We start from the raw sequence: 21,736 nt of genomic DNA, 5'->3' as shown, positions 1-21,736 counted from the left end.
ACACTGTTTTGAATTTCATTATATTGTCCTGTGAATCTCCATGTCCTGAATTGACAATTCTGAGGTATCACCAAATATAAGTGAACTACATGTCACATGATTTTTACCTGGCGCGTAAATCAATGAGTGGGGTGCCAATCAGGGTGCAACTTATACATACCTTTATAAACCATGAAAATAAGATAGTGAGCTGCCTTTCATGAATTTTAATTTATGAACAATAAGCAAATAATTAATAAAAGATAAAAAAAAAAAAAAAAAAACACACAATGAAGTTCGTCACAACGGGCATAGGATACAGTTTTGTTCCCGTATTTACATCTTGATACAAAATTCCATAGACTATTTTTTACCCGATTAAATCAAATATGTAATAAAAAAAATATACCTTCATGTGCTACTTTTTGCGTGGAAATACAGTCCCAATAAACAGTCCTGACCGACCTAAGCTGGTATAATGTTTAAAATATGAAAACTGAGCAGTTGCAACAGAGACTGCGTATTTAAACATCCCTAATATATAGTAATTTGATGATTAGAAAAATTAGTAATAAATTTTTACTAAGGGTAAGTAATTGAACGTGGATGCCTATTTACAAATCCCTGCCAACTGTTTATTGGGACTGTATTTCCATGCAGTTATTTTAACATTTCAACTGTCACCACCTTTGAAAATTTAGAGTTGTGCCAGTTCATATCGCAAATAGCTATTTTTATTTTGGCATATCTTTGTAGTCTTTGTGCCGTGTTTGGAAATTTTAAAATTTGTACCACCGTCTGCGTTTTTCGCTTAGATTGTATAAATTTCAAGATTTTGATAGTGTCTTAATTTGAATATATTGACATAATTCATTTGACATCGTGCTTTCACCGAGGAAGGATATCTGTTATCCGAAATATCTAACATATTGTTCGTTTTATTGTGTTTTTTTGGTGATGTTGTACCATTTTAGACTTGTTATAGTTTGTGCTGTATTTAGACCGTTCTACAACGAAATTTGTTTTACATGCACACGTATATAATTGCAGTTTTTAACCAACGCAATCATAGGTTTGAACGTAGTTTTCAAGTTAGACTTGTTTGTATTTTTTCGTTTGGGCTTGAATCATATTTTCCCTCCGGTTTATATGATCCGTTCATCCTATATTGACCCTTAAAATTCAAGAGTCTATCTGAAATTGAGTTCATCAGTTGTTCGACCTATAAGTCAAATGCGTTTTGTTTAAATATACTTTTCACTTTTTTTGGTCTTTTGGAAAATGTTGTTTGTGCTGTATTTAGACCGTTCTACAACGAAATTTGTTTTAAATGCACACGTATAAAAATTGCGTTTTTTATCCAACGCAATCAAAGGTTTGAACGTAGTTTTCAATTTAGACTTGTTTATATTTTTTCGTTTGGGCTTGTATCATATTTTCACTCCGGTTTATATGATCCGTTCATCCTATATTGACTCTTAAAATTCAAGAGTCTATCTGAAATTGAGGGTAAATTATATGGCCTTCCAAATACCGTTTCGATCCCTAACATCACTGAAGAGACACATATTGTCGAAATCTAGATCTGGTGTACAAAAAAAATATTGAAACCTTGTGTTTGTGGCACAACATCTTAGCCACAAGTTTATTGTTTTCTGTTTAGTATTGAATTTATATTAAGATCCATTTTGTTACATCTCGTGATCAATTTTATTTGGCAATCGCCTATGGCACTTAGCAGGTTTTAAGAACATCAGTTGTTCGAACCTGTTAGTCAAATGCGTTTTGTTTACATATATTTTTCCGACCTTTTTTGGTCTTTTGGAAAATGTTGTTTGTGCTGTATTTAGACCGTTCTACAACGAAATTGTTTTAAATGCACACGTATAAAAATTGCGGTTTTTATCCAACGCAATCAAAGGTTTGAACGTAGTTTTCAATTTAGACTTGTTTATATTTTTCGTTTTGACTTGTATCATATTTTCACTCCGGTTTATATGATCCGTTCATCCTATATTGACTCTTAAAATTCAAGAGTCTATCTGAAATTGTGGGTAAACTATATGGCCTTCCAAATACCGTTTCGATCCCTAATATCACTGAAGAGACGTATATTGTCGAAATCTAGATCTGGTGTACAAAAAATTTGACAGCTTGTGTTTGTGGCATAACATCTTAGCCACAAGTTTATTGTTTTCTGTTTAGTATTAAATTTATATTAAGATCCATTTTGTTACATCTCGTGATCAATTTTATTTGGCAATCACCTATGGCACTTAGCAGGGTTTAAGAACATCAGTTGTTCGACCTGTTAGTCAAATGCGTTCTGTTTAAATATACTTTTCACTTTTTTTTGTCTTTTGGAAAATGTTGTTTGTGCTGTATTTAGACCGTTCTACAATGAAATGTGTTTTACATGCACACGTATAAAAATTGCGGTTTTTATCCATGCAACGCAATCATAGGTTTGAACGTAGTTTTCAATTTCGACTTGTTTATATTTTTTCGTTTGGGCTTGTATCATATTTTCACTCCGGTTTATATGATCCGTTCATTCTATATTGACTGTTTAAATTCAAGAGTCTATCTGAAATTGAGGGTAAATTATATGGCCTTCCAAATACCGTTTCGATCCCTTACATCATTGGAGAGACATATTTTGTCGAAATCTAGATCTGGTGTACAAATAAAATATTGACACCTTGTGTTTGTGGCATAACATCTTAGCCACAAGTTTATTGTTTTCTGTTTAGTATTAAATTTATATTAAGATCCATTTCGTTACATCTCGTGATCAATTTTATTTGGCAATCGGCTATGGCAGTCAGCAGGGTTTTAGAACGTCACTTGTTCGACCTGTTTGTCAAATGCGTTTTGTTTAAATATACTTTTCACTTTTTTTGGTCTTTTGGAAAATGTTGTTTGTGCTGTATTTAGATCGTTCTACAACGAAATGTGTTTTACATGCACACGTATAAACATTGCGGTTTTTATCCAACGCAATCAAAGGTTTGAACGTAGTTTTCAATTTAGACTTGTTTATATTTTTTCGTTTGGGCTTGTATCATATTTTCACTCCGGTTTATATGATCCGTTCATCCTATATTGACTCTTAAAATTCAAGAGTCTATCTGAAAGTGAAGGTAACTTATATGGCCTTCCAAATACCGTTTCGATCCCTAACATCACTGAAGAGACATATATTGTCGAAATCTAGATCTGGTGTACAAAAAATTTGACAGCTTGTGTTTGTGGCATAACATCTTAGCCACAAGTTTATTGTTTTCTGTTTAGTATTGAATTTATATTAAGATCCATTTTGTTACATCTCGTGATCAATTTTATTTGTCAATCGCCTATTGCACTTAGCAGGGTTTAAGAACATCAGTTGTTCGACCTGTTTGTCAAATGCGTTTTGTTTAAATATACTTTTCATTTTTTTTTTTTTGTCTTTTGGAAAATGTTGTTTGTGCTGTATTTAGACCGTTCTACAACGAAATGTGTTTTACATGCACACGTATAAAAATTGCGGTTTTTATCCAACGCAATCATAGGTTTGAACGTAATTTTCAATTTCGACTTGTTTATATTTTTTCGTTTGGGCTTGTATCATATTTTCACTCCGGTTTATATGATCCGTTCATCCTATATTGACTCTTAAAATTCAAGAGTCTATCTGAAATTGAGGGTAAATTATATGGCCTTCCAAATACCGTTTCAATCCCTTACATCACTGGAGAGACATATTTTGTCGAAATCAAGATCTGGTGTACAAATAAAATATTGACACCTTGTGTTTGTGGCATAACATCTTAGCCACAAGTTTATTGTTTTCTGTTTAGTATTAAATTTATATTAAGATCCATTTCGTTACATCTCGTGATCAATTTTATTTGGCAATCGGCTATGGCATTCAGCAGGGTTTTAGAACGTCACTTGTTCGACCTGTTTGTCAAATGCGTTTTGTTTAAATATACTTTTCACTTTTTTTTGTCTTTTGGAAAATGTTGTTTGTGCTGTATTTAGATCGTTCTACAACGAAATGTGTTTTACATGCACACGTATAAAAATTGCGGTTTTTATCCAACGCAATCAAAGGTTTGAACGTAATTTTCAATTTCGACTTGTTTATATTTTTTCGTTTGGGCTTGTATCATATTTTCACTCCGGTTTATATGATCCGTTCATCCTATATTGACTCTTAAAATTCAAGAGTCTATCTGAAATTGAGGGTAAATTATATGGCCTTCCAAATACCGTTTCAATCCCTTACATCACTGGAGAGACATATTTTGTCGAAATCAAGATCTGGTGTACAAATAAAATATTGACACCTTGTGTTTGTGGCATAACATCTTAGCCACAAGTTTATTGTTTTCTGTTTAGTATTAAATTTATATTAAGATCCATTTCGTTACATCTCGTGATCAATTTTATTTGGCAATCAGCTATGGCATTCAGCAGGGTTTTAGAACGTCACTTGTTCGACCTGTTTGTCAAATGCGTTTTGTTTAAATATACTTTTCACTTTTTTTTGTCTTTTGGAAAATGTTGTTTGTGCTGTATTTAGATCGTTCTACAACGAAATGTGTTTTACATGCACACGTATAAAAATTGCGGTTTTTATCCAACGCAATCAAAGGTTTGAACGTAGTTTTCAATTTCGACTTGTTTATATTTTTTCGTTTGGGCTTGTATGATATTTTCACTCCGGTTTATATGATCCATTCATCCTATATTGACTCTTAAAATTCCAGACTCTATCTGAAATTGTGGGTAAGTTATATGGCCTTCCAAATACCGTTTCGATCCCTAACATCACTGAAGAGACATATATTGTCGAAATCTAGATCTGGTGTACAAAAAAATTATTGACACCTTGTGTTTGTGGCATAACATCTTAGCCACAAGTTTATTGTTTTCTGTTTAGTATTGAATTTATATTAAGATCCATGTTGTTACATCTCGTGATCAATTTTATTTGGCAATCGCCTATGGCAGTTAGCAGGGTTTAAGTGCATCAGTTGTTCGACCTGTCAGTCAAATGCATTTTGTTTAAATATGTGACGAAGTCATTAATGGATAAATATATTTTATTACGTAATTACAAAGTCAAGAAAGATTCTAAAGTTCAAATGTTCGAATGTTCACAAACTGTCTTTTAAGTTGAATTGTTCGAATGTTCAATATCTCACACGGGCACGTGATCGTATAGTGGTATAACTGTTCGTTCCTGTTAGAGTATTTCGGATATTACGCGCATGAGTTCCAGCCTACCCACGAGGGGGGAGACCTTGGCGGAATCTCCGGTACCAATCCCTTGTACCAATCTGTCCTCCTGTCCAAGTCCAAAGCTGGATCTTATATAGTCCAGTGGTCCATAAACATTGGCCCATAGCTGATGGCCGGATACGTATTAGACTGTGTGTTGAATAATTCTAGTCTGTGATTAATTGTCAAACTATACAATTAACCCCTGCAGGATACATGTTATTTCACAGTATACATGGTCATTTATTGGCTGCAGGTTATATGTTTATAATAATCGTACAGATCGTTATTAAGTGTCCAAAGAGTACATTTCATTGAATGTTCGGTTATGCTGTAATTAATTCCTTTTTAATGAATTTCCTAATTAATACTCCCGTAATAATAATAATTATTAATGATATGAAACACAAATTGTGTTACAAATATACTTTTCACTTGTTTGGTCTTTTGGAAAATGTTGTTTGTGCTGTATTTAGACCGTTCTACAACGAAATGTGTTTTACATGCATACGTATAAAAATTGCGGTTTTTATCCAATAGGTTTGAACGAAGTTTTCGACTTGTTTATATTTTTTCGTTTGGGCTTGTATCATATTTCCCCTCCGGTTTATATGATCCGTTCATCCTTTATTGATTCTTACAATTCAAGAGTCTATCTGAAATTGAGGTTAAATTATATGGCCTTCCAAATACCGTTTCGATCCCTTACATCATTGGAGAGACATATTTTGTCGAAATCTAGATCTGGTGTACAAATAAAATATTGACACCTTGTGTTTGTGGCATAACATCTTAGCCACAAGTTTATTGTTTTCTGTTTAGTATTAAATTGATATTAAGATCCATTTTGTTAAATCTCGTGATCAATTTTATTTGGCAATCGCCTATTGCAGTCAGCAGGGTTTAAGAACGTCACTTGTTCGACCTGTTTGTTAAATGCGTTTTGTTTAAATATACTTTTCACTTTTTTTGGTCTTTTGGAAAATGTTGTTTGTGCTGTATTTAGACCGTTATACAACGAAGTTTTTTTAAATGCACACGTATAAAAATTGCGCTTTTTATCCAACGCAATCAGAGGTTTGAACTTAGTTTTCAATTTAGACTTGTTTATATTTTTCGTTTGGGCTTGTATCATATTTTCACTCCGGTTTATATGATCCGTTCATCCTATATTGACTCTTAAAATTAAAGAGTCTATCTGAAATTGTGGGTAAATTATATGGCCTTCCAAATACCGTTTCGATCCCTAACATCACTGAAGAGACATATATTGTCGAAATCTAGATCTGGTGTACAAAAAAAAAATAATTGACACCTTGTGTTTGTGGCATAACATCTTAGCCACAAGATCATTGTTTTCTGTTTAGTATTAAATTTATATTAAGATCCATTTTGTTACATCTCGTGATCAATTTTATTTGGCAATCGACTGTGGCACTTAGCAGGGTTTAAGATCATCAGTTGTTCGACCTGTTAGTCAAATGTGTTTTGTTTACATATATTTTTCCGACTTTTTTTGGTCTTTTGGAAAATGTTGTTTGTGCTGTATTCAGAACGTTCTACAACGAAATGTGTTTTACATGCACATGTATCAAAAATTGTGGTTTTTATCCAACGCAATCATAGGTTTGAACGTAGTTTTCAATTTAGAATTATTTAAATTTTTCGTTTGGGCTTGTATCATATTTTCCCTCCGGTTTATATGATCCGTTCATCCTATATTGACTCTTAAATTCAAGAGTCTATCTGAAATTGTGGGTAATTTATATGGCCTTCCAAATACCGTTTCGATCCCTAACATCACTTAAGAGACGTAAATTGTCGAAATCTAGATCTGGTGTACAAAAAAAATATTGACACCTTGTGTTTGTGGCATAACATCTTAGCCACAAGTTTATTGTTTTCTGTTTAGTATTAAATTTATATTAAGATCCATTTTGTTACATCTCGTGATCAATTTTATTTTGCAATCGCCTATGGCAGTCAGCAGGGTTTAAGAACATCAGTTGTTCGACCTGTTAGTCAAATGCGTTTTGTTTAAATATATTTTTCCGACCTTTTTTGGGACTTTTGGAAAATGTTGTTTTTGCTGTATTTAGACCGTTCTACAACGAAATTTGTTTTAAATGCACACGTATAAAAATTGCGGTTTTTATCCAACGCAATCAAATGTTTGAACGTAGTTTTTAATTTAGACTTGTTTATATTTTTTCGTTTGGGCTTGTATCAAATTTTCACTCCGGTTTATATGATCCGTTCATCCTATATTGACTCTTAAAATTCAAGATTCTATCTGAAATTGAGGGTAAACTATATGGCCTTCCAAATACCGTTTCGATCCCTAACATCACTTAAGAGACATATATTGTCGAAATCTAGATCTGGTGTACAAAAAAAATATTGACACCTTGTGTTTGTGGCATAACATCTTAGCCACAAGTTTATTGTTTTCTGTTTAGTATTAAATTTATATTAAGATCCATTTTGTTACATCTCGTGATCAATTTTATTTTGAGGGTAAATTATATGGCCTTCCAAGTACCGTTACGATCCCTAACATCACTGAAGAGACATAATTATATTGTCGAAATCTAGATCTGGTGTACAAAAAAAATATTGACACTTCAATATTTGTATACAAGGGTGACTTCCGGTCAACTTTTTGCCCTTTTATAGTAATACATTTATTTTTTTCTTTATATCATATTATTTGTCACTTAAATGTCTTTAAGAGTCAATTTACAGACTTTGACCGGGCTTTTTATATTTTTGTGAATTTTAATTCAAAGTTGAAAATTTCACTTCAATATTTGTGTACAAGGGGGTATTCCGGTCAAATTTTTGACCTTTTATAGTAATATAATAATTTTTTTCTTTATATCATATTATTTGTTATCTAAATGTCTTTAAGAGTCAATTTACAGACTTTGACCGGGTTATATGGTTTTTCGTGAATTTAAGTTTTAATGTTCAAAAATGTGTTGCTAGAGTCGCACTAAGAAAGCCTTCCGGTCAACTTTTCGGTAAAAAAGCATATTCAAATATATATTTTTTTAATTTTATCTTATAGACTATTATATTAGCTTTCAAAATCAGTTTTATTTATTAATTTAGCTTTAGTGGTTCCAAAGATATTAGGTATAATACACTCATTTTTCACTTCCGCGTTTTCCATTTCCGCGTTTTAGACCTTCCCCTTGATTGCCACTTCCTGTCTCAATCGTCAAAAAGGATAAAACGAAAGTAAATGATTTTATCCTACCGTAAATAAGCTTCGTGAAGCAAAATGAGTTCCGATGATATAAAAATGATTTTGAGAAAGTTTTACGTTGCATTGCGAACAAATGTCGATCCATTTGCAGTCACGCCAGTAATTGATGGCCTCACAGTTTTTGATAAGCAACAAATACAAGCAACAACTAGAATGGATGGTGCAATGCTTGGGAACGACAAACTGCTAGACACACTTGGACGCCGCACGACAAGAACATTTTTGTCATTTGTGACAGTTTTAAAAGAGTATAATCAAGACTTAGCATATGATATTATGCAATACGCACACAATTATTTCCCAAATATACACACTAGCATTCAGAATTTTGAGCGACATCATAATCAAATACCATCAGCAACTGTTAAACCTTCAGTTGCTTCAAGTTCATGTGCACATAATTATCCTTGCAGTGAGAGCAATAGTATTCATCAAAGAACAACAGTTAGCCAGCATTCTGATGCAGGCTCACAGGTAGTTTATATTATGGTTTTAAAGATGGCAGTGTCTGGGCTTACCCGCATGCGGGTAGGAATAGTCAAATTGTTATTCCTAGGCCACACATACCCACATCCGGTTTTATATAAAAAAAAAAAAGGATTGGGAATGAAAAGTGAAATATAAATGGAAATTATCGATAATATGGGAATTTCGTGTAGAAAGAGTATGAAAAATTATATTTTCAAATTGTATTTATTTAATAATTATATATAATTATATATAATAATCATTGCAAATTAAATGCACAATGTCACTGATGGAAACTGAAACTACAGTCCCTGTAAAAGAAAAACATGATAAAAATTATTATTATAAAAAGTTAAATAATCTTTTAGTAAAATTTAAAACAGGAGATGATCAAATAAACATTTTGCTTCTATCGCAATCAGGTTTTGTCCATCTTTAGTGAGGGGAGTTAGAGGCCGGTCCTGATCCCAGGCTAAAAAAACATAAAAATCCTGAGATCCCCAATTTATGAAATTTAAATCCTGAAATTTGAAAAAAGAATTCCTGGATCCCGAAAGGATCAATCCCGAAATTCCAAACTTAAAAAAACCTGATCCCATTGACGTCCCGAAAAAGATCCTGCCCCCTCTTTGCACCCGCCAAGTTTAGAGTGGAAAGGACAATCCATTTGAAATGTTCTAAAAGTAGGCATATCCTTTATATTAAGAATGGTTTTAAATAGTAGTATTAACTAGAAGTACTCGACATAAAAAAAACTTGACCTGAGACTAGTGGTCTCAGACTTGACTAATGAAGGAAAAGTTGCAAATTCGATTTAATACTACACTTATTTTTTTGCCTCCATGAATACATGAAAAATGTATTCTTTCAAATTTAATTGTATAAAATTAATCAACTGTTCTTATTCATGTTACGTATGAAATGTCTTCCCCACATGTAGGCCTATATCTCTATTTTCCATTTTAAGAATATTTATTAACTGAAATAAAAACTTTTCACTTACCTATATAAAAATATTTATAAAACTTCTGAGTAGTTTTAATCAATTTATTCACTAATTGGGACAAATTCTGTATATATTTCACGTTTTTTTCCCGATCCGATGGCATTTTATTATAAAACCGGATGTGGGTACGCATAGACTACAAACGGCAATTTTGCTATTCGTACCCACATGCAGATACACGCAGACACTGCCTTTAAAGATTGTTTCATTTATGTTATATCATTTTCAAATTAATATAAAGAATTCCTATCCAGTCACCAAAGCCTAAATAATTGTGTGTGAAAATCATAAAATTCTCTCATGGGGAACCTTTATTTTTTGTTGTAATTTAAAATATAATATATTCAGGTGTAAATGGTTTGTCAGTGTTGTAATTCACTTATTGTATCGTAAATATGTATGGATAACTGATTGGTCGGGTTGTAATTCTAAAGTAGATATGACTGGTGATGTAATTACGTATATGCTAAATATGCAGGTGTTAGTGAAAGGTCAGTGTTCTAATGTTATGGTAATAATGCAGGTTTCATAAGCAAGATAACATTTGGTTGAGGCAAATGAAGTTAAAAACAGAAACGAAATATTTAGTAATTTTCATACGACCCCAAAAATTTTTGGGATCGTATAATGGTATGATGTCATTGTCTGCGTCATCGTCGTCCAAAGACACATTGGTTTCTGGATAATAACGTAAGTTTAAGTAAATAGATCTTCATGAAATTTTTTTAGAAGGTTCAATACCACAAAAGAAAGGTTGGGATTGATTTTGGGGATGATGGTCCCAACCGATTAGGAATTAGGGGCCCGAAAGGGGCCCAAAACAAGCATTTTTCTAGTTTCAGGATAATAACTTGTGTAGAAGTATTTCAATTGCTCTGAAATCATACCGCAATGTTTAAAACTACAAGTAGAAGGTTTGGATTCATTTTAGGGGTTATGGGGCCAAAGTTTAGGAATTAAGGACCAAAAAGGGGTCAAAACAAGCATTTTTCTAGTTTCAAGACAATAACTCACATTTGTATGTGTAATTGTGTGGATCTCTCTGAAATCCCAAAATATGTAGGAATAAGGAGCAAAAAAAGGGCCAAAAAGAAACATGTTTCTAGTTTCCAAACAATCATGACAATAACTTGTGTTTAAGTGTATGGATCTCTCTGAAATTGTACTACAAGGTTCAATACTGCAATGGAAAGCATGGGATTGAGTTTAAGGGTTATTGTTCCAAGAGGGTTTTAAAAAGTTTGGGTGGGGGGATTTTTTGTTTACCATTTTTTGAAGGGCTTCCTTTTTTTTGAATTTTGAAAAGTTTCAAGAAAAAATCTTCAATTGCACAGTATTGTGCAATAGATTTGTTAGATCTTTGACCACATTATTTTGTGATAAAATCCTATATTATGTCAAAAATTTGATCACAATCCAAATTCAGACAGAATCAAGCTTGAATATTGTAACCAAATTTGCCCCAACTGTTCAGGGTTCAACCACTGGGGTCGTATAAAGCTGCGCCCTGCGGAGCACCTGGTTCCATTTGTAAAGGGGCATAACTCTAGAACGGTAAAAGTGAGGCCACCAAAATTTAAACTTGATCTGTGTATTGTGGTAATAAGTATGGTGTATAAATTTCATATCATTTAGTTGAGGAAAACTTAAGGTAGAGAACGTAAACAAAAAATCTAGCAGTTTTTCTGTTTGTAACTTATGGGGCATTACTCCAGAATGGTAAAAGTGACACCACCAAAATCCAATCTTGATCTGTGTATTGTGGTAATAAGCATTGTGTATAAGTTTCATAACATTAATGATTTGGTTGAGGCAAACTAAAGTTGGAGAACGGAAACAAATTTTTGGACATACGTACAGACAAGGGTAAAACTTTCCGCTTACTGCATAAAAAAAACCTATGTCCATTCATAAGTAAAATATGGAAAAACGGGAAACAAGTTTTTCCTTCTAGATACTTATACTAAAGTTATTGTTCGGAAACCAAGTGTCTTCAGACGACTCTGTAGACAACAATGACAAGGCGATAGCAATATATGCGACCGCAAAAATATTGCGGTCGTATAAAAGTGCATGCTATTTACAATTAAACTACAAAACTGACCAATCACTAACACCTCAAATGTTTATGTGGTATGAATTCCTTTAAATTTCAGAAGAGTAAGATATAAATGGTCTACCTCTCGCTATTATCCTTGCCCTAAGCTTCGAAAAATTGGTCTGAATCAAATGTTCATTTGTCCATTACGACCAATAAATTCGAAATTCGCCGTTATCTTAAGATTGATTGTGATGACCAAATAGTTCTAAATATCTGTAATGCCTTATTATCCGATTTGTTAAGATACATTAAGCCTCTTACTTTAGTCAGGGGTACTACAAAATGTACTTGTACAAGTAATTTTTATTTACTTGGAGAAGTAAATATTAATATACTTACATGTATATAAGTAAATTTGTAGAATACTTATACAAGTGTATTTTATTTACTTGACAATGTATAGGTAAATAAAAATTGGGTTATGTCCCTTAGACATTCAGATTTTTATACGACCGCAAAAATTGAAAATTTTTTGGTCGTATATTGGTATGACGTTGGCGTCGTAGTCGTCTGAAGACATTTGGTTTTCGCACTCTTACTTTAGTAAAAGTATATAGAAATCTGTGAAATTTAAACACAAGGTTTATGACCATTAAAGGAAGGTTGGGATTTATTTTGGGAGTTTTGGTCCCAAGAGTTTATGAATAAGGGGCCAAAAAGGGCCAAAATAAGCATTTTTCTTGGTTTTTGCACAATAACTTTAGTATAAGTAAATAAAAGTCTATGAAATTTAAACACAATGTTTATGACCACAAAAGGAAGGTTGGGATTGATTTTGGGAGTTTTGGTCCAAACAGCTTAGGAATTAGGGGCCAAAAACAGGTCCCAAATAAGCATTTTTCTTGGTTTTTGCACAATAACTTTAGTATAAGTTAATAGAAATCTATAAAATTTTAACACAAGGTTTATGACCACAAAAGGAAGGTTTGGATTGATTTTGGGAGTTTTTGGTCCGAACGAATTAGGGGCCAAAAGGGGCCAAAATTAAACTTTTTGTTTGATTTCATCAAAAAATGAATTATTGGGGTTCTTTGATATATGCCAAATCTAACCGTGTATTCAGATTCCTAATTTTTGGTTCCATTTTCAAATTGGTCTACATTAAGGTCAAAAGGGTCCAAAATTAAACTTAGCTTGATTTTAACAAAAAATGAATTCTTGGGGTTCTTTGATATGCTGAATATAAACATGTAATTTGATATGCTGAATATAAACATGTACAATGTAATAAACATGTAATGAGTTACAATTTATGACAAAAATAAGCAAAGACCCATCGAAACACCATCTGATAAACAAATTTAATAATACTTTTAGATATTTGGATGATATTTTGGCTCTCAATAATGACGACTTCAGTATATATATTAAAGAAATTGATCCTGTTGAACTTACTTTAAATAAAGCTAATACTAACAATGACCACTGCCCTTTCCTCGATCTTTATATCTATACTAGACAATTTAATCGTGCTGCCGCTACCCTATGGAACAATCTACCTGTACAAATTCGTCACTCTAAATCTGTTCAGTGTTTTAAAAAACAATTGAAGACATATTTTTACAGACTTGCGTTTAATAAGCTGTTATCTTAATTCTTATTCCTTTTATTTGAAAATGTGCTGTGATTTTTGTTTTTTTTGTTTTCTTCGTACAATTTTTATTCTAGCAAAAGTTTTCATGACCATTTCAATTATTTATTATAATCTTTCTGCTAAATTTTTAATATATTTTCGCTTTCTATGTTTTAATTTTTTTTTTTTTTTGGTACTTATTATTGATTTTAATTCTATTATTTTTCTTTCAATATAATTATTTATGTTCATATATCTTTCATATATACGTTTTTAGTTCTTTTAAACATAACATTTTTTATTTCATTTTGTTTTGTGGTTAACTTAATATATTTTTATCATGTATATATATATGTAAAGCGCCTTAGAGTGATTTTATTGTTATATAGGGCGCTATAGAAATTTTTACTATTATTATTATCACTAACGGAAAGCTGAATACTAAAATTTATGATAAAAGAGATGATTTTTCATTTCCTATTGTTAATCATCCATTTTTAGATGGTGACGTTCCCTTGTCACCATCTTACAGTGTTTATATATCTCAACTTGTACGATTCGCTCGTGTATGTAACAATGTTTTAGATTTTAACAAGAGAAATTTATGTACTACTGAAAAATTATTACACCAGGGTTTTCGATATCACAAACTAGTCAAAACATTTACTAAATTTTATCATCGGTATAAGGACATCATTCGTAAATATAGCTCAACATGCAGACTTCTTTTACGTTCAGGTATTTCAAAAACCAGTTGTTGGCATGACACAGGTTATGTTCTTCTCATATATGTTATGATGGTATGATACTAAACCCCTAACAGGAAGGAGTGTGCCTGATGTTCATATGATGAAATCATAATCTTTCAGTCAGTTTAATTGAAGTCTTGAGCTGGCATGTCAGTTAACTGCTAGTAGTCTGTTGTTATTTATGTATTATTGTCATTTTGTTTATTTTCTTTGGTTACATCTTCTGACATCAGACTCGGACTTCTCTTGAACTGAATTTTAATGTGCGTATTGTTATGGGTTTACTTTTCTACATTGGCTAGAGGTATAGGGGGAGGGTTGAGATCTCACGAACATGTTTAACCCCGCCGCATTTTTGCGCCTGTCCCAAGTCAGGAGCCTCTGGCCTTTGTTAGTCTTGTATTATTTTAATTTTAGTTTCTTGTGTACAATTTGGAAATTAGTATGGCTTTCATTATCACTGAACTAGTATATATTTGTTTAGGGGCCAGTTGAAGGACGCCTCCGGGTGCGGGAATTTCTCGCTACATTGAAGACCTGTTGGTGACCTTCTGCTGTTGTTTTTTTTCTATGGTTGGGTTGTTGTCTCTTTGGCACATTCCCCATTTCCATTCTCAATTTTATGTAATTAGATTTTTGATTATGGGCCCAGTTTTCAAGTTGGTCCAAATCGGGGTCCAAAATTATTACATTAAGTATTGTGCAATAGCAAGAAATTTTCAAGAAATCTTCAATTGCACAGTATTGCACAATAGCAAGAAATATCTAAATGCACAATATTGCCCAATAGCAAGAAATTTTCAATTGCACAGTTTTGCGCAATAGCAAGAAATCTTCAATTGTACAGTATTGTCCTGTTTTCAAATTGGTCTACATTAAGGTCCAAAGGGTCAAAAATTAAACTTTGTTTGATTTAAAAAAAAAATTGAATTAATGGGGTTCTTCAATATGCTGAATCTAACCATGTATATAGATTTTTGATTATGGGCCCAGTTTTCAAGTTGGTCCAAATAGGGGTCCAAAATTATTATATTTTAGGTATTGTGCAATAGCAAGAAATTTTCAATTGCACAGTATTCTGCAATAGCAAGAAATTTTCAATTGCACAATTCTGTGCCATAGCAATAAAATTTCAATTGTACAGTATTGCGCAATAGCAAGAAATCTTCAATTGCACAGTATTGTGCGATAGCAAGAAATCTTCAATTGCACAGTATTGCGCAATAGCAAGAAATATCTAATTGCACAATATTGCGCAATAGCAAGAAATTTTCAATTGCACAGTTTTGCGCAATAGCAAGAAATATTCAATTGCACAGTATTTAAATTGGTCTACATTAAGGTCCAAAGGGTCAAAAATTAAACTTTGTTTGATTTAAAAAAAAAATGAATATACGGGGTTCTTCAATATGCTGAATCTAACCATGTATATAGATTTTTAGTATTTGGGCCTGGTTATCAAATTAATCCACATTGAGGTCTAAAGGGTCTAAAAATGAACATTATATGTTTTATTTTCTCCACATTGATGCCCGTCTGCCTCTTGTTTAATTTTTTACCTTGATCGGTAATTAAAAATGTTCATTTTGTTTTGTTTTGTGTCATTTCTTTTTGTGCCCCTGCTATTCCGCAAGTATACTGATTTAATCCATGACTGTTCATCCTTTTCTGAGTACTATATATATTTAAGGCAAACTTAAAAATCAGCATTTTACTTTGCCTGGTTTCTGGAGCAAATTTGAAAAAAAAAATATTTTGACAGCTTCCGAAGTGCTAAATTTTTTAGTAAATATGCAGGTATTTATGATTTGTCAGTTTAGTACATGGAGTCCTATTGTTAATATGCAGGTATCAGGGATTGGTCAAGGTTCTAATTCTACGGTTAAATATACAGGTGTTAATGATTGGTCAATGTTCTAATTCTACTGTTAAATATGCATGTGTTAATGATTGGTCAGTGTTGTAATTCTAAGGTAAATATGCAGGTATTACATAAATAATTGGTCAGTTTTATAATTCTAAGATTAATTAATATGCAGGTGTTAGTGATTGGACAGTGTTATAATTTTAAGGTTAATATGCAGTTGTTAATGATTGGACAGTGTTATAATTCTTAGGTAAAAAAATGCAGGTGTTAATGATTGGACAGTGTTATAATTTTAAGGTTAATATGCAGGTGTTAATGATTGGACGGTGTTGGAATTCTTAGGTAAAATATGCAGATGTTAATGATTGTTCAGTGTTATAATTCTAAGGTTAATATGCAGGTGTTAATGATTTGATAGTGTTATAATCCTTAGGTAAAATATGCAGGTGTTAATGATTGGTCAGTGTTGGAATTTTTAGGTAAAATATGTAGGTGTTAATGATTGGACAGTGTTATAATTCTAAGGTTAATATGCAGATGTTAATGATTTGACAGTGTTATAACTCTTAGGTAAAATATGCAGGTGTTAATGATTGGACAGTGTCGTAATTTTAAGGTTAATATGCAGGTGTTAATGATTGGTCAGTATGGTAATGCTATGTGAATATGCACAGGAATTAGTGATTAACAATTTTTATACGACCGCAAAAATTGAAAAAATTTTGGTCGTATATTGGTATGACGTTGACGTTGTCGTCTGCGTGGTCGTCGTCGTCTTCCAATACTTTTAGTTTTCGCACTGGAACTTTAGTAAAAGTGAATAGAAATCTATGAAATTTAAACACAAGGTTTATGACCACAAAAGGAAGGTTGGGATTTATTTTGGGAGTTTTGGTCCCAACATTTTAGGAACTAGGGGCCAAAAAGGGCCCAAATAAGCATTTTCTTGGTTTTCGCACTATAACTTTAGTTAAAGTAAATAGAAATCTATGAAATTTTGACACAAGGTTTATGACCACAAAAGGAAGGTTGAGATTGATTTTGGGAGTTTTTGTTTCAACAGTTTAGGAATTCGGGGCCAAAAAAGGGCCCAAATAAGCAATATTCTCGGTTTTGGCACAATAACTTGAGTATACGTAAATAGAAATCAATGAAATTGAAGCACAAGGTTTATGACCACAGAAGGAAGGTTGGGATTGATTTTTGGAGTTGAGGTCCCAATAGTTTAGGAATTAGGGGCCAAAAAGGGGTCCAAATAAACATTATTCTTGGTTTACGCACCATAACTTTAGTGTAAGTAAATAGAAATCTATGAAATTTTGACACAAGGTTTATGACCACAAAAGGAAGGTTGGGTTTGATTTTGAGAGTTTTGGTCCTAACAGTTTAGGAATAAGGGGCCCAAAGGGTCCAAAATTGAACTTTGTTTTCATCAAAAATTGAATAATTGGGGTTCTTTGATATGCCAAATCTAACTGTGTATGTAGATTCTTAATTTTTGGTCCCTTTATCAAATTGGTCTACATTAAAGTCCAAAGGGTCCAAAATTAAACTAAGTTTGATTTTAACAAAAATTGAATTCTTGGGCTTTTTTGATATGCTGAATCTAAAGATGTACTTAGATTTTTATACGACCGCAAATTTTGAAAAAATTTTCGTCGTATATTGCTATCACGTTGGCGTCTGCGTCGTCGTCGTCGTCGTCGTCGTCGTCGTCGTCCGGCGTCCGAATACTTTTAGTTTTCGCACTCTAACTTTAGTAAAAGTGAATAGAAATCTATGAAATTTTAACACAAGGTTTATGACCATAAAAGGAAGGTTGGTATTGATTTTGGGAGTTTTGGTCCCAACATTTTAGGAATAAGGGGCCAAAAAGGGCCCAAATAAGCATTTTCTTGGTTTTCGCACCATAACTTTAGTTTAAGTTAATAGAAATCTATGAAATTTTGACACAAGGTTTATGACCACAAAAGAAAGATTGGGATTGATTTTGGGAGTTTTGGTTTCAATAGTTTAGGAATAAGGGGCCAATAAAGGGCCCAAATAAGCATTTTTCTTGGTTTTTGCACAATAACCTTAGGTTAAGTAAATGGAAATCTATGAAATTTAAACACAATGTTTATGACCACAAAAGGAAGGTTGGTATTTATTTTGGGAGTTTAGGACCCAACAGATTAGGAATTAGGGGCCAAAAAGGGACCCAAATAAGCATTTTTCTTGGTTTTCGCACTATAATGTTAGTATAAGTAAATACAAATCTATGAAATTTAAACACAAGGCTTATGACCATAAAAGGAAGGTTGGTATTGATTTTGGGAGTTTTGGTCCCAACAGTTTAGGAAAAAGGGGCCCAAAGGGTCCAAAATTAAACTTTGTTTGATTTCATCAAAATTGAATAATTGGGGTTCTTTGATATGCCGAATCTAACTGTATATGTAGATTCTCAACTTTTGGTCCCGTTTTCAAATTGGTCTACATTAAAAGGTCCAAAGGGTCCAAAATTAAACTTAGTTTGATTTTGACAAAAAATGAATCGGTTGGGTTCTTTGATATGTTGAATCTAAAAATGTACTTAGATTCTTGATTATTGAAGTTTTTTTGGTCCAGTTTTCAAATTGGTCTACATTAAGGTCCAAAGGGTCCAAAATTAAACTTTGTTTGATTTCATCAAAAATTGAATCCTTGGGGTTCTTTGATATGCCAAATCTAACTGTGTATGTAGATTCTTCATTTTTGGTCCTGTTTTCAAATTTCAAATTCTACATTAAAGTCCAAAGGGTCCAAAATTAAACTAAGTTTGATTTTAACAAAAATTGAATTCTTGGGCCTCTTTGATATGCTGAATCTAAACATGTACTTAGATTTTTGATTATGGGCCCAGTTTTCAAGTTGGTCCAAATCAGGATCTAAAATTATTATATTAAGTATTGTGCAATAGCAAGTCTTTTCAATTGCACAGTATTGTGCAATGGCAAGAAATATCTAATTGCACAATATTGTGAAATAGCAAATTTTTTTTTAATTAGAGTTATCTTTCTTTGTCCAGAATAGTAAGCAAGAAATATCCTATTTGTGCAATAGCAAGAATTTTTTTTAATTGGAGTTATCTTTCTTTGTCCAGAATCAACTTAAATCTTTGTTATATACAATATACAATGTATATACACTTTTTACTACCAACTGATAAATTTAAATAATCTTTACCATTCAGTGATAACAAGCAGTTTTTTTACATCTTAATATTTTATGATGTATTTAAATGAGTAGTTATTGTTGCAAACTCCATTAGAAATTTGAATTGATATCAGTTTTGAAAAAGGGAAACGGGGATGTGAAAAAAAAGAGGGGGGGGTTAAATTTTTCTCATTTCAGATTTCATAAATAAAAAGAAAATTTCTTCAAACATTTTTTTGAGAGGATTAATATTCAACAGCATAGTGATTTGCTCAAAGGCAAAAAAAACCTTTTAAGTTCATTAGACCACATTCATTCTGTGTCAGAAACCTATGCTGTGTCAACTATTTAATTTTAGATTTAAAAAGTTTGAAGAAGAAATCTTTAATTGATTTGTAAAATCTTGGCATTTGTTTTGTGTAAAAAAAAACCATGTAATGTCAAAAATTTGATCACAATCCAAATTCAGAGCTGTATCATGCTTGAATGTTTTGTCCATACTTGCCCCAACTGTTCAGGGTTCGACCTCTGCGGTCGTATAAAGCTGCGCCCTGCGGAGCACCTGGTTGATTATGGGCCCAGTTTTCAAGTTTGTTCAAATCAGGATCCAAAATTATTATATTAAGTTTTGTGCAATAGCAAGAAATTTTCAATTGCACAGTATTCACCAATAGCAAGAAATTTTCAATTGCACAGTATTGTGCAATAGCAAGAAATTTTCAATTGCACAGTATTGCACAATAGCAAGAAATCTTTAATTGCACAGTATTGTGCAATAGCAAATATTTTCAATTACTCAGTATTGCGCAATAGCAAGAAATATCTAATTGCAATTTCAATTGGAGTTATCTTTCTTTGTCCAGAATAGTAGTTGAATCAACTTAAATCTTTGTTTTATACAATACAGATATATAATTAATATTTCAATTGGAGTTATCTTTCTTTGTCCAGAATAGTAGTTGAATCAACTTAAATCATTGTTTTATACAATATACAATGTATATTCACTTTTTCTACCAACTGATAAATTAAAACAATCTTTACCATTCAGTGATAACAAGCACTTTATTTTTACATTTTAATATTTTATGATGTATTTAAATGAGAAGTTATTGTTGCAAACTCCATTAGAAATTTGAATTGAGATCAATTTTGGAAAAAGGGAAAGGGGGATGTGAAAACAAATGGGGGTGGGGGGTTAAATTTTTCTCATCTCAGATTTCATAAATAAAAAGAAAATTTCTTCAAACATTTTTTTGAGAGGATTAATATTCAACAGCATAGTGAATTGCTCAAAGGCAAAAAAAATATTTTAAGTTCATTAGACCACATTCTTTCTGTGTCAGAAACCTATGCTGTGTCAACTATTTAATCACAATCCAAATTTAGAGCTGAATCCAGCTTGAATGTTGTGTCCATACTTGCCCCAACCGTTCAGGGTTCAACCTCTGCGGTTGTATAAAGCTGCGCCCTGCGGAGCATCTGGTTTTACATGTCGTGCCGTATCTTAAAAATAATTTATGATTATTGCTTAAAACTTTACACACTTCTTTGTTATATTAATCTAAAGATCTGTATACTTTTTGGTTTTGATTAAAAATTTTATTTTAGTGATATTTAGTTTTTTGTAAAAAAAAAACAGGGTTGGGGGTTTCACATGTCCCGCCGTGTCTCAAAAACAATATATGGTTATTGCTTAAAACTTTCTCAGAAACTATTTAGGATTATTGCATAAAACTTCCACACAAGACTTTGGGCGTATCATGCGCTCATGGCGCAGCTGTTTATTCTCATTTCAGATTTCATAAATAAAAAGAAAATTTCTTCAAGCATTTTTTTGAGAGGATTAATATTCAACAGCATAGTGAATTGCTCAAAGGCAAACAAAATATTTTAAGTTTATTAGACCACATTCATTCTGTGTCCGAAACCTATGCTGTGTCAACTATTTAATCACAATCCAAATTTAGAGCTGAATCCAGCTTGAATGTTGTGTCCATACTTGCCCCAACCGTTCAGGGTTCAACCTCTGCGGTCGTATAAAGCTGCGCCCTGCGTAGCATCTGGTTGATTATTGGCCCAGTTTTCAAGTTGGTCCAAATCGGGGTCCAAAATTAAACTTTGTTTGATTTCATCAAAAATTGAATAATTGGGGTTCTTTGATATGCCAAATCTAACTGTGTATGTAGATTCTTAATTTTTGGTCCCGTTTTCAAATTGGTCTACATTAAAGTCCAAAGGGTCCAAAATTAAACTAAGTTTGATTTTAACAAAAAT

General features: G+C 32.3%; 1 protein-coding gene across 1 annotated transcript in view; it reads left to right on the top strand.

The window, feature by feature from the left end:
- The first annotated feature begins 8,480 nt into the window (after positions 1-8,480).
- The window catches only part of LOC143064827 (uncharacterized), an 87,922-nt gene continuing 74,666 nt past the window's right edge, over positions 8,481-21,736 (top strand). Inside the window, exon 1 of the mRNA XM_076237960.1 lies at positions 8,481-8,995. Coding sequence (XP_076094075.1) covers positions 8,537-8,995 — 459 coding nt within the window. The 5' untranslated portion in view covers positions 8,481-8,536. The remainder of the gene's footprint in view (positions 8,996-21,736) is intronic.

The sequence above is a fragment of the Mytilus galloprovincialis genome, chromosome 2, assembly GCF_965363235.1.
Source record: "Mytilus galloprovincialis chromosome 2, xbMytGall1.hap1.1, whole genome shotgun sequence".
Classification (NCBI taxonomy): domain Eukaryota; kingdom Metazoa; phylum Mollusca; class Bivalvia; order Mytilida; family Mytilidae; genus Mytilus; species Mytilus galloprovincialis.
The sequence above is the reverse complement of the archived record's forward strand: the minus strand, read 5'-3'. Positions and strand labels throughout refer to the sequence as shown.